The sequence below is a fragment of the Patiria miniata genome, unplaced genomic scaffold (assembly GCF_015706575.1).
Source record: "Patiria miniata isolate m_02_andy unplaced genomic scaffold, ASM1570657v1 HiC_scaffold_10, whole genome shotgun sequence".
Classification (NCBI taxonomy): Eukaryota; Metazoa; Echinodermata; class Asteroidea; order Valvatida; family Asterinidae; genus Patiria; species Patiria miniata.
Genome location: NW_024037048.1, coordinates 7884665 through 7898690, shown reverse-complemented (window position 1 = coordinate 7898690; position 14026 = coordinate 7884665). Strand labels below are relative to the sequence as shown.

At 42.2% G+C, this 14026-nt stretch overlaps 1 protein-coding gene across 1 annotated transcript in view; it reads left to right on the top strand.

The window, feature by feature from the left end:
• Positions 1–14026, top strand: part of LOC119736836 (betaine--homocysteine S-methyltransferase 1-like) — a 37066-nt gene that overhangs the window by 10346 nt on the left and 12694 nt on the right. Inside the window, exon 2 of the mRNA XM_038210849.1 lies at positions 13793–13925. Coding sequence (XP_038066777.1) covers positions 13793–13925 — 133 coding nt within the window. The remainder of the gene's footprint in view (positions 1–13792; positions 13926–14026) is intronic.

The following is a 14026-nucleotide window of genomic DNA, read 5'->3' as shown; positions in this document are numbered from 1 at the left end:
AGTTGCCCCTCTAGAAGACACAATCTCGAAGACCATAGAAGTCCGCAATGGCAGAGAACATGACAAATATATAAAATGCAATCTTGTGAATTCCTTTCAGATTTTAAACTCAGTCGCCCACTGGTAACATTGGTGTATACCCAGAAATACGCTCAACATAACCGATGGCAAAATGTAATGTTTACATGAGAAACTCACAGTTTATAACGCGACAAATGAGCGGAATCTGAGAAAATACATAATGTCGTTGTTACACATGCTTTTCCGTTTACGGATTATTTGGACGTGCAATCAGCATATTTTACCGAAATATATTTCGTAGAGGTCGATAGTATACTGAATCACCCACGAGGTCTTAGAGTGATTTATGTAGTGTATGATACAATATATCAGGGCGTAAATACGGGGCATGGGGTCAGGGGGATGGGCCATTGAATCACCCCACACCATCCCCTTTTTCGTGATGAGAAAAAAAATCAACGTATTTTTTAACATCCCAACAACAAAAATGTATTCAACAGCAATGAAAGTGGTGTTTTGGAAAATTGGTCATCCCCGCCGCCGCCACGCCCCCCCCCCCCCCCCAACGCACACCCACGTTTGTTGATGGTGTAAATTGAGAATTTTCTTTTGTTTCTCTTTCATTTTCTTCTGTTTGAATACTAACTTTTTCGCTACAGCTCTCATTGATTTTGTACTCGTTTAAATCGAGGTCGTCCTCGATATGGTTCCTATCCTCGATTCACCAATGATGTTGCACGTGTGTTTTCTCGATTTACACCATAGAAAATCTGCTACACGGTACCCAGTGGATACTTGGGTATAATAGGGAACAAAAGACTGAATACGTCTCCACATGGCAATTTCTATAGATGAATACGTCTCCACATGATTATCACGAAATAGATATAGGCCTATGGATTTTACCCAAGTATTTTGTTTGAGGGATATTAAGTACGAATTTCTGCCCAGGAAATTAATTCAGGTTGAAATAGGAGCATTTTGAAACGACACTTTCAAACTCGAAAACTTTAGAACACGAAAGCAAAGTGAGGATACAAACTCCATATCCAGTGAATTTGCCTGCAGTCGGGGACCCCCTATTGTCCCTCTTTTGTTTGTACTACCAGCTTTTTAGGAAGACCTCCCGTATGTTTTGTACACAAATCCAAATTGGGGACCTCTCAGGAATTGGGGACCCTATTGTCCTCTATTGAACAACGGACCCCTATTGAATGCAGAAACAAACTCGCCGGCGCAGATTTACGCCACTGTCGTGCTGTACACGTAGAGTTTGGACACAGACATACTTTAGTGTACAATGGTTCATGTGCCCAACCACTAAAAAGTGTTTATTATGAGATATTTAGTGGAATCACCTCATCCAGAGGGTAGACTATTATATCCCCAGACATGGATTGATTGATTTATGAAGTCATAGCTCATTTGGTTAATAAGAAAGGTGGATCAGTTGCCTAAGTAATTTATACGACGGAACTCAGATTGCTTAGAATAGCAGCAAGCTGAGCATACCCTCCTTTATAGTCCAGTGGCTCAAGGACAAAAAATCACGACGTACACGCCGGATTAAAGCTCCAAATGTGGTACACTTACTGCATTGATCTCTATAGAAGATATTCTAGAGCCGGGGGGGGGGGGGGAGGGGGTGCATGGTTTTGGCGGCCTAAATCAAAGTCACACCAAAGTCACGTCCAAGACACATGATAAAGTTTGCTTTATGTACTGGGTTTGAGAAACAGGCTCTGCAAAGTATTTTAATAACATAATATCATTCCATGATTACCATCGATGAATAACTAATTTCTTTTTGTAAAGACTTGCGTAAAGTAAGCGGATTTCAAGATAAAACTTACAGGACAATAATTCAAGGCACAACACAAAGTCAGCAGCGAAAAAAAAATTCTTGATGAATAATAAAGTACGTTGCAGGCAGCTGCCTTGCAAAACTTACACATGCATTTCTTGATTTCAATTTACATGTATAAATAAACAGTACAGTTTCAGTTTTATTGAATAACAGATTTATATGATGTTTCTTTGATAATTAAATCCAGTGAAACCAATGGGTTTTTTTTTCGGTACACTATTGAGCACAAAGTTAAGGTGTCCGTCCTGTAAAGTAAGGCCTACATGATGACTGTAACGCTATTCCGCTGTTGCCATGATTAAAGGGACACTCCGTCCTGGAACAGCCAAACCGGGCTACAAAACGCGCTTTGAACGAAATAGTGTTAATCGGAAAGAACGTTAAAAAGTAAAAGTAGGATATAAACATCCACACAACTATCCTTCAAAAAATCGGCGTTTTGGCTTATTCCAGTCGCGGTTCTAGAACCAATATTTGGGGGGGGGGGCTAGCACAGTGGATCCAATTTTTTCAGGGAGGCGTGCTGAAATGTTGACCGGTTATTTTTTCCAGACACTTAGGCCTCCGAAAATCAATAGGTGGGGGTGGTGGGGGGGGGGGGGGGGCCATGCCATATTTTCAATGGGGAGCGCCAATAAAATCCTAAAATCATTCACACTATATTAACTAATGCACCCTTGTCACGGCTATTTCTTCTTAGGGGGGAGACCGTTCGCATGTACATCACAATCCTTCTTTTTGCTAATGCAATTTTTTTTACTGAATTTATTTTGGGGGGGCTAGACAAAATTTTGGCTTATTCATGTATTATGCTAGCGAGAACGACGTTCGGAGCCCACTTTTGCACCCCAGAAGTCGAGCTTGTGATTTCATCTGTAAAGGGTTCGCCCTTGCGGACGTGTAAGAAACACATTTTGTGCATTGGTGATCGGTCACCGCTGACCTGTTCACGAGCACTCAACACTGAAATGTGTATCCTCGTGGAGACATTTCTTTGTTCTCGTGTCCGTAGTAAAGCTTTCGAGTTTGAAAGTGTAGTTTCAAACTTTGTTTTATTTTAACTATAATTAATTTCCTTGGCTGAAATTCGGTTTTTGAGTAAAATTCATACGTCTGTTTGGTGAAAACCTTGTGGAGACGTATTCATCTATAGAAATTGTGGAGAGGCTTTTGTTCCCTATTGTGTGCATGTCTCCAGAGGGCACGGTGTATCAGATCATGCTGCAAGAAACACCCACACAACCCATTGACACTTTCTACGCGGCTGTTGCACCTGTGTATTGCAACTAAGTTTAATCTGAAATTAACCATAATCAAGTAATATTGTAAATGTGTTTTCATGACACAACAAAACTATATGAGAAATTTAATTGCCAATTATTGTGATGTTGAACAGATATAATTACAATATCAGGAATACACTACTGCAAAACTAGCAAGACGACTGTCGGACACTTCGCCCCATTTCCACTTCGCCCCATGTCACTTCGCCCCTTACCACTTCGCCCCATCCCCACTTCGCCCCATCCCCACTTCGCCCAAGCCGAGCCGTTCCATGTAAAAAAAATCTCATCTATTTTATTGGCTTAAAAACAATTCCAAAGATTCACTTATTGCTGCATTGAAAATCATTGGCTGATATCTGCTTGGTGTCAGTCGAATGAGCATTTTTTGTTAAGCGCCGATTTTCTTTTAAAAAAACCCACCTTTTATTAAACGGACATGCACACTGCATCCAAATTCCAAAATGTGAAAACTTTGCCAGCACAAATTTCCCAAAAGCGGCAGCACTCTTGAGCTACTAGTTTTCTGCATGCTGCGAGAAAAAAATAATCACATACAAGATTTCTGGCTACGCCACCGGCAGCTACCATTCAGACATCACAGGGGAGCCTCCTAGCAACAGTATTTCTAGGCAACCAGCAGGTTGGAATGTGAAAATGGACACGGAGCCATGCAGCATGCACCTGTGGCTCAATATTGACAATCACTCCAGTTGCGTGTGAAGAACGTCATATTCATGAAAGCAGACGGTCCGTGATGAAATCAACCAACTGGCTCATTTCATTGGCTGAGATACTATCATCACTGTTTATCATCTAAGAATTTTCCAATTACTGGCAGCAGGTCCTCATCAAAGGTGGCCTACAGCTGAACCCAAATGTATATACTTTGTAACGAACTAGAGTAACCTTGTATAAATTTGAACAATGCGGCTGTCAATCATTCTCCGGAAAGGCTTTTTCGGAGCTGGATTTTATTCGGGCATTTTTTTTTATTTAAAGTCCGGGGAAAAGTTTATAACGTAAAGTGAGGGAAACTGAAATAAACATGGAATTTCACCCCGTAAAGGCCTGTATATCGTGTTCATGTACATCAAAATTGAACAGAAAAATAAAGATGATGAAATGAGCAAAAAGTTGATGTGTGTCTCGGTCCCTGTGTCTCGATTACCTTATCAGTGAGTTTGTATTTTTCCTGAGTTTCTAGAATCATGAGAATTGGGAGCATATATTATCGGGGGTCTTTGGCAGTTTATTTACTGATCTGCACCCCTCACCTTTGAACATGGGGCGAAGTGGGGATGGGGCGAAGCGGGGATGGGGCGAAGCGGGGATGGGGCGAAGAAGGAGTCGGGTGAAGAACCATGTACGTCGCAAGGGGCGCAATTTTATTGCTCATCTATCAGCCCCAAACTTACTGGGTTTTTTTAAACCGTTAAACTATGACCATTCTCTTTAAACTGGTTATTAAATGTTACTGTTCTTCGTTTCGGCGTATTGTTATTGTTTTTGGTATTGTCGTGACATATTTTTCAGTAGTTTATCCCTATTTTACATAGGATGTAACTGGTTTTACTCGTATTTTTTATATAATTCTGAAATACGCGTATGATCATTTTTATATAAACCGCGCCATCATAGATTTTTATTTATTTATTTTTTTAACATGACATTTTCTTTGCGCAATTAAAAATGAAATGCAAAGTTATAAACAAGCTTTATATAATAACAAAAAATTCGCTGCCCAGTCAAAGGCGCTTCATGCCTAAAGGGGTATTTGTTTGGTGGCGCCGATTATGTACACAAACAAAAACGGAAAAACGTGAAAAATATCAAAGTAGATTTAAGTCTTTTTCAAAAAAAAATATTTTTAAAATACTGCAACCCCAGGACCAGGCCAGACCCGTTATTCTCCAGTTCCTTAGGTCTTCCTGCATCCTCCTACATCTAGTCTTGCCCGGTCCAAGACATTCGTCATGCTTAAAAGGGGAATTTCTTTGGGAGCGCCGATTATGTACACAAACATAAGGAAAAACGTGCATTAAAATCGCCGTAGATTTAAGACTTTTTCAAAAATATTTAAAAAAAAATACCGAAACCACTGGACCAGGTCAGACTTATTATTTTCCAGTTCCTCAGGTCCTCCTGTATGCCCCTTCATCCAGCCTCGCCCGGTCCAAGGCGTGCTTCATACTTAAAGGGACATTTCTTTGGGGCGCCGATTATGTACACAAACATTATATGGAAAAGCGTCGGTAAAATTGCCGTAGATTTCAGTCTTATTCAAAAATATTTAAGAAATACTGCAACCCTTTGGACCAGGTTAGACCCACTATTTTCCAGTTCCTCAGGTCCTCCTGCATCCTCCTACATCCAGCCTTGCCCGGTCCAAGGCGTTCTTGGTGCTGAAAGGGACATTTCTTTGAGAGCGCCGATTATGTACACAAACATCAGGAAAAACGTGCATTAAAATCGCCGTAGATTTCAATCTTTTTCAAAAATATGGAAAAAATATTCCAACCCCTTGGACCAGGTCAGACTTATTATTTTCAAGTTCCCCAGGTCCTCCTGCATCCTCCTACATCCAGTCTTTCCCGGTCCAACGCGTTCTTCATGCTTAAAGGGGCATTTCGTTGGGAGCGCCGATTATGTACACAAACATATGGAAAAACGTGCATTAAAATCGTCGTAGATTTAAAGTCTTTTTCAAAAATATGAAACAAATATGTTAACCCCTTGGACCAGGTCAGACTCACTATTTTCCAGTTCCCCAGGTCCTCCTGCATCCTCCTACTTCCAGCCTATCCCGGTCCAAGGCGTTCTTCATACGTAAAGGGACATTTCTTTGGGGCGCCAATTATGTACACAAACATATGGAAAAGCGTCCATTAAAATCGCCGTAGATTTCAGGCTTTTCAAAAATATGAAATATAAATTTTAACCCCTAGGACCAGGTCAGACCCACTATTTTCCAGTTTCTCAGGTCCTCCTGCATCCTCCTACATCCAGCCTTGCCCGGTCCAAGGCGTTCTTCATACGTAAAGGGACATTTCTTTAAAAGCGCCGATTATGTACACAAACATATAGAAAAACGTGCATTATAATCGCCGTAGATTTAAGTCTTTTTCAAAGATATTAAAAAAATACTGAAACCCCTTGGACCAGGTTAGACCCACTATTTTCCAGTTCCTCAGGTCCTCCTGCATCCTCCTACATCCAGCTTTGCCCGGTCCAAGGCGTTCTTCATCCTTAAAGGGACATTTCTTTGGGAGCGCCGATTATGTACACAAACATAGGGAAAAACGTGCATTAAAATCGCCGTAGATTTCAATCTTTTTCAAAAATATGGAAAAAATATTCCAACCCCTTGGACCAGGTCAGACTTATTATTTTCAGGTCTCGAAGGTCCTCCTGCATCCTCCTACATCCAGCCTTGCCCGGTCCAAGGCGTTCTTCATGCTTAAAGGGATATTTCTTTGGGAGCGGCGATTATGTACACAAACATATGGAAAAACGTGCATTAAAATCGCCGTAGATTTAAGTCTTTTTCAAAAATATAAAAAAAATATTCCAACCCCTTGGACCAGGTTAGATCCACTATTTTCAAGTTCCTCCGGTCCTCCTGCATCCTCCTACATCCAGCCTTGCCCGGTCCAAGACGTTCTTCATGCTTAAAGGGAAATTTCTTTAGGAGCGCCGATTATGTACACAAACATATGGGAAAACGTGCATTATAATCGCCGTAGATTGAAGTCTTTTTCAAAGATATTTAAAAAGTACTGAAACCCCTTGGACCAGGTCAGACTTATTATTTTCCAGTTCCACAGGTCCTCCTGCATCCTCCTACTTCCAGCCTTGCCCGGTCCAAGGCGTTCTTCATACGTAAAGGGACATTTCTTTGGGGCGCCAATTATGTACACAAACATATGGAAAAGCGTCCATTAAAATCGCCTCAGATTTCAGGCTTTTCAAAAATATGAAATATAAATTTTAACCCCTAGGACCAGGTCAGACCCACTATTTTCCAGTTTCTCAGGTCCTCCTGCATCCTCCTACATCCAGCCTTGCCCGGTCCAAGCCGCGTTCTTCATGATTAAAAGGAATTTCTTTGAGAGCGCCGATTTTGTACACAAACATATGGAAAAATGTGCATTAAAATCGCCGTAGATTTAAGTCTTTTTCAAAGATATTAAAAAAATACTGAAACCCCTTGGACCAGGTTAGACCCACTATTTTCCAGTTCCTCGGGTCCTCCTGCATCCTCCTACATCCAGCTTTGCCCGGTCCAAGGCGTTCTTCATCCTTTAAGGGATATTTCTTTGGGAGCGCCGATTATGTACACAAACATAGGGAAAACGTGCATTAAAATCGCCGTAGATTTCAATCTTTTTCAAAAATATGAAAAAATATTCCAACCCCTTGGACCAGGTCAGACTTATTATTTTCAGGTTTTGCAGGTCCTCCTGCATCCTCCTACATCCAGCTTTGCCCGGTCCAAGGCGTTCTTCATGCTTAAAGGGACATTTCTTTGGGAGCGCCGATTATGTACACAAACATATGGAAAAACGTGCATTAAAATCGCAGTAGATTTAAGTCTTTTTCAAAAATAAAAAAAAAATATTTTAACCCCTTGGACCAGGTTAGATCCACTATTTTCAAGTTCCTCCGGTCCTCCTGCATCCTCCTACATCCAGCCTTGCCCGGTCCAAGACGTTCTTCATGCTTAAAGGGAAATTTCTTTAGGAGCGCCGATTATGTACACAAACATATGGGAAAACGTGCATTATAATCGCCGTAGATTTAAGTCTTTTTCAAAGATATTTAAAAAATACTGAAACCCTTTGGACCAGGACAGACTTATTATTTTCCAGTTCCCCAGGTCCTCCTGCATCCTCCTACTTCCAGCCTTGCCCGGTCCAAGGCGTTCTTCATACGTAAAGCCTAAAGGGACATTTCTTTGGGGCGCCAATTATGTACACAAACATATGGGAAAGCGTCCATTAAAATCGCCGTAGATTTCAGGCTTTCCAAAAATATGAAATATAAATTGTAACCCCTAGGACCAGGTCAGACCCACTATTTTCCAGTTTCTCAGGTCCTCCTGCATCCTCCTACATCCAGCCTTGCCCGGTCCAAGGCGTTCTTCATACGTAAAGGGACATTTCTTTAAAAGCGCCGATTATGTACACAAACATATGGAAAAACGTGCATTATAATCGCCGTAGATTTAAGTCTTTTTCAAAGATATTAAAAAAATACTGAAACCCCTTGGACCAGGTTAGACCCACTATTTTCCAGTTCCTCAGGTCCTCCTGCATCCTCCTACATCCAGGTTTGCCCGGTCCAAGGCGTTCTTCATGCTTAAAGGGACATTTCTTTGGGAGCGCCGATTATGTACACAAACATATGGAAAAACGTGCATTAAAATCGCCGTAGATTTCAATCTTTTTCAAAAATATGGAAAAATATTCCAACCCCTTGGACCAGGTCAGACTTATTTTTTTCAAGTTTCCCAGGTCCTCCTGCATCCTCCTACATCCAGCCTTGCCCGGTCCAAGGCGTGCTTCATCCTTAAAGGGATATTTCTTTCGGAGCGCCGATTATGTACACAAACATATGGGAAAACGTGCATTAAAATCGCCGTAGATTTCAATCTTTTTCAAAAATATGGAAAAAATATTCCAACCCTTTGGACCAGGCCAGACTTATTATTTTCAGGTTTCCCAGGTCCTCCTGCATCCTCCTACATCCAGCCTTGCCCGGTCCAAGGCGTTCTTCATGCTTAAAGGGACATTTCTTTGAGAGCGCCGATTATGTACACAAACATATTCAAAAACGTGCATTAAAATCGCCGTAGATTTAAGTCTTTTTCAAAAATATGAAAAAAATACTTTAACCCCTTGGACCAGGTCAGACTTACTATTTTCCAGTTGCTCAGGTCCTCCTGCATCCTCCTACATCCAGCCTTGCCCCATCCAAGACGTTCTTCATGCTTAAAGGGACATTTCTTTTAGAGCACCGATTATGTACACAAACATATGGAAAAACGCGCATTAAAATAGCCGTAGATTTCAATCTTTTTCAAAAATATGGAAAAAATATTCCAACCCCTTGGACCAGGTCAGACTTATTATTTTCAAGTTTCCCAGGTCCTCCTGCATCCTTCTATATCCAGCATTGCCCGGTCCAAGGCGTTCTTCATGCTTAAAGGGGCATTTCTTTGGGAGCGCCGATTATGTACACAAACATATGGAAAAACGTGCATTAACATCGCCGTAGATTTAAAGTCTTTTTCAAAAATATGGAAAAAATATTCCAACCCCTTGGACCAGGTCAGACTTATTATTTTCAAGTTTCCCAGGTCCTCCTGCATCCTCCTACATCCAGCCTTGCCCGGTCCAAGACGTTCTTCGTGCTTAAAGGGACATTTCTTTGAGAGCACCGATTATGTACACAAACATATGGAAAAGCGTGCATTATAATCGCCGTAGATTTAAGTCTTTTTCAAAGATATTTAAAAAATACTGAAACCCCTTGGACCAGGTCAGACTTATTTTTTTCTAGTTCCTGAGGTCCTCTTGCATCCTCCTACATCCAGCCTTGCCCGGTCTAAGCCGCGTTCTTCATGATTAAAAGGAATTTCTTTGAGAGCGCCGATTTTGTACACAAACATATGGAAAAATGTGCATTAAAATCGCCGTAGATTTGTCTTTTTCAAAAATATGAAAAAAATACTGAAACCCCTTGGACCAGGTCAGACCCATTATTTTCCAGTTCCCCAGGTCCTCATGCATCCCCCTACATCCAGCCTTTCCCGGTCCAAAGTGTTCTTCATGCTTAAAAGAGGTCTCTGTTGTACGAAAATGTGTGGCAAAACAAAGTGTTCCTGGGCCTAGCGGGATAGGAAACCAGTCTATGAGCCGTTTGCGAATGTGTATATGCAGCTTTGGATACACTCTATGCATGATTTGTACATGTAGTGTTTAGCGTGCGAATGTCGAACAAGGAACGAGGAATAAGTAACCAACTTCACACCGCTCATGGAGACTCCATGTTTAGACTACGCCGGGTGGCCCATGGTGCACAAACTGACCATAGAGAGCACATGCAGGGATTCATTCATTCATATATTTATTACTGATTAAAATGACTATGTTTGTGTATACCTCCATTGACATTACAAATTATAAGAAAACAAGTTTTATAAAATTACTTTACCGAATATTCATAATATTGACATCTTGTATTTTGTAAATCTATCTTTCGTGACCAGGTGGGAATGTTTTCTTTTTAAAAATTCTGGAATGTAATACAGTTTGCGAAGGAAAGTTTGTGATGATTCTAAATAATAATGTTAAATCATGGAGGAAGGAACTTCCTCCACGGTGTGGGGGGGGGGGGGTCTCAATACTGTGTATTTCATTTCATTTTATTTATTATTTCTCAGGTAAGAACACATACAGACACAAAATGCAATACAAACATTTTAAGTAACAGGCCAGTGTGACAAAGACTAAAAAAACAAACAAAACTATAATATTGATAACACGAAGGATTGCCAAAAGTGAAATTGTTCATCTGGTGGCTCTCCTGAAATGCTATCAAGTCCAAAAAAAAAAAAATCAATTAACATGCGTACTGTGTATAAAATACCCAATCCCGTTGAATATATATTTCTGTAAGCAAAGAAAATAACAACAAAACATTACGACCAAAGACAATTCAAGACTGGAATATCAAATCTACGAAACCAACACTTGGCAACAGATAAAGACAATTAAGTAGCTAGACCAACACAAACTGATTAAATAAATTAAAAACTTCAAAAATTGATTACAACTTTAAAAAATGATCAAGTTAAGCCTGCATTTTTACCACTAATCCACAATCATGCACAAGAATTCAGTTGCAATATTGTTTCTTATAACCCTCTTTCTCTCGATCCCTATGAGTATATTCAAAACAAGAACATCATTTCCGGAGAGCGCGCCAACTGGGCCCAAAACCATGTCAGGTGCGCACAGCCGGAGCCAAAGCAAAGCGGCAATGACAACAAAAGAGCTGCTTAAACTATCCGTTACACTGCCCCTCACAAGAATGTGCCTATTCTTCTGAATAGGGGCACAATTACAACAAATTTTACATAAACTGATATTCACAATTTTCCAAAACTTTTTTTTTCAACGACATTTGAAATAAAAGTGGTGTCATCATCAGTGGAAGTCGATCAGCGTTGCTTCTAGTCCCCAGACTACAACTAACTACGATGTCCCTTACAAGTGGAGGATCAACTATCCACAACTCGTCGGTCCCGTATGCTGCAGGGCCCTCATGTTCCGGGTCAAGTAGTCGGACCGTCCGTAGGACTTTGGGCTCTCCCGATACTGGTAACTCCGTTCTTTATGCGCTGATTTTTCATGCCTCCGGGTATTAAAACGGGGAGACATATACTGCTGACCGCAGACCCTGCATTTGTACGTCGCTTTGCCTTCCCGTGGCTGACTGCCTTTCGTCGCCGCCGCTGACTTGTCGCAAGCATCCCCGGCGTCTTCAGACGTCCCTGCCACGGCGGGTTTTAGTTGGGCTGGTGCCTTTTGTCGCGTGGTGTTCAGCAACGGCGGCAGTGGGACTACCCACTCCGGCGGCAGGACTACCCGTTCTCACCTCATTTTCTGTCCTTGATGACTGGCGTACTGGCCCCTTGCAGCGCTGGTTCTGCAGTCACTGCCAGATGAGTGACCCTCGGCAATAATTAATGGGGAATCCACGGAACCCAGTGTTTCAGTTGCAGGCACCGACAGCAGGGATTCCCGTACCGTTGGTTCGGCAGTCCGTGGTAAAGGAACTCTGTGCTTACCGACAACAAAGCACTCTTCATCCCAAATAAGCTGGCATTTAATATGCTCTTGCAAAAAGTCCAGTCCCAGAGAACGGCTACGCTGATGTCTGCGACTCAAACGCTGTGTAGCATGTCGCTTCCCCCAGTATTTAATCGGCATCTTCGCACATCCAGCGATGCGCAGCTCACTCCCACCCGCGGCGGAACTTGCGATCTGAGCACTGGTCTTAACTTCAGGTCTGTCCTGTCATACAGCCGAGTGGAAACAAAACCCTCTGTCGCTCCAGTGTCAGTCAAGAAACTAACTATCGTGTCCAACTGTCCATGATTTCCCCTCGGATGTAAAGTCCCAATTCTTTAGAGGAAGCCGGTGGTATCCTCAAGTCTGCACCATGCGGAGATTGGTAGATGGGGCAATGGGATAGAATATTGTCTGCAGTTTGGTCTGCAGTCCCACATTCACAGGTGGCACTGTCCGCGAGGCCCCATTTGGCCACGTTGGCTCTGAAACGCCCCACGCTAGTTCGAAGGCGGTCTAGTCTTGTCCAGGCCTTGCGCAGTGTTAGATCCATTCCACTGATGTTGGTGTGGTCTTCGACGAACTGATGTAGGCGCGTTGTAGATCCTTGCCATGATTGCTCCCATTTGTCTGCAACCAAGGATGCCGTGTTTGCTTGGGAGAAATCCTGCAGTAGCTCTTTGGCAGACGATGGGTGATGGGACTTGAGTCGTCGGGCTCCCTCATTCAGCAGCCTAGCAGGTGTTCTTCATCCAGCGCTCTGAGTGCAAGTCTCAGGGTTGCAGCATCTCTGCGGATGTTCGCTGGTGGGATTTGTCCAAGGACTGGTAGTTATTCTGATGGAGTTGGACGCATGCATCCTGAAATGATGCGGAGCGCAGTGTTGAGGCTTGAGTCCAGCTACTTAGTATACTGTACGCTTCTACTCCACACTGGAGTGCAGTACTCTGCAGGAGCGTACACTAGAGCAAGTGTGGAAGTTCGCAGTGTTGTGGTGTTTGCACCCCAGTTGACACCTGTGCAGCACTGGATCAGCATGCAGCGGTTTCAGTGTGCACTGCGCCTGCCCGCATATGGTGAGGACTTATGGGCCTTTGTTTGGTTGGGGGATGCGATTTTGTCGGACTTATGAGGCGTCGGACTTACGAGCGGACCCCAGAAAACACACAGTCTGAACTCTGAACAAAATAATGTACATCTGTACAATAGTAACAACTTTTCCCAACCCTGGAATCTAGCCAAGCCCTGCCCGCGTAAGTTTTGGTCCAAATAGCTAGATTCAAGAAATACAATCAATCAAGTGAAAGGGTATACATTTTACGTGACCACTCTCACCTGGACATGCTGAAACTGGGTTAAGCATTGTATAGGCATCACAGGTGAGATCGAGTGGATAAAGTAAAATGTACCCATTCAGTTAGTCAATTGTATTTCTGGATCTACAGACCCAAATGGAAAGGGGGAAAAAGGAGTGGGTTGAGAAAAAAGTCAGGCGTTAATGCAATATATAATTAATGATTTTTTTCTCCAATGAAATTATATATTACATTAAAGCTTGACTATCAATCCACTCCCGGCTCCCTTTCCCCTGTTCCATCTGGGTCCCTAGATGTAGAAATACAATCATTTAAGTGAAAGGGTATATATTTTGAAGAAAAATACATTGAACAGTTTAAACTATTCATTTTCTGCATGTTCCACTTTCTTTGGCGCAATTATTGTATGTGACATCTTGATTTTTTTTTGGTAAATTGTTTCCTTAGAGAAACCTTCTGAAGCTCCTAGAGGAAGGTGTTGTGATTGGGGACGGTAGCTACGTGGTCTGTCTAGAGAAGAGAGGCTATGTGACTGCTGGAACATGGACACCCGAAGCAGTTGTGAAGTATCCAGAAGCAGGTGAGCCCAATTACAACTTAATTGTGCATTTGTTTTAAGTCTCTTAAATAGGTATACACGTGTTTGTTATTAAAGGGAATGTACAACATTTGCTTTTGCTT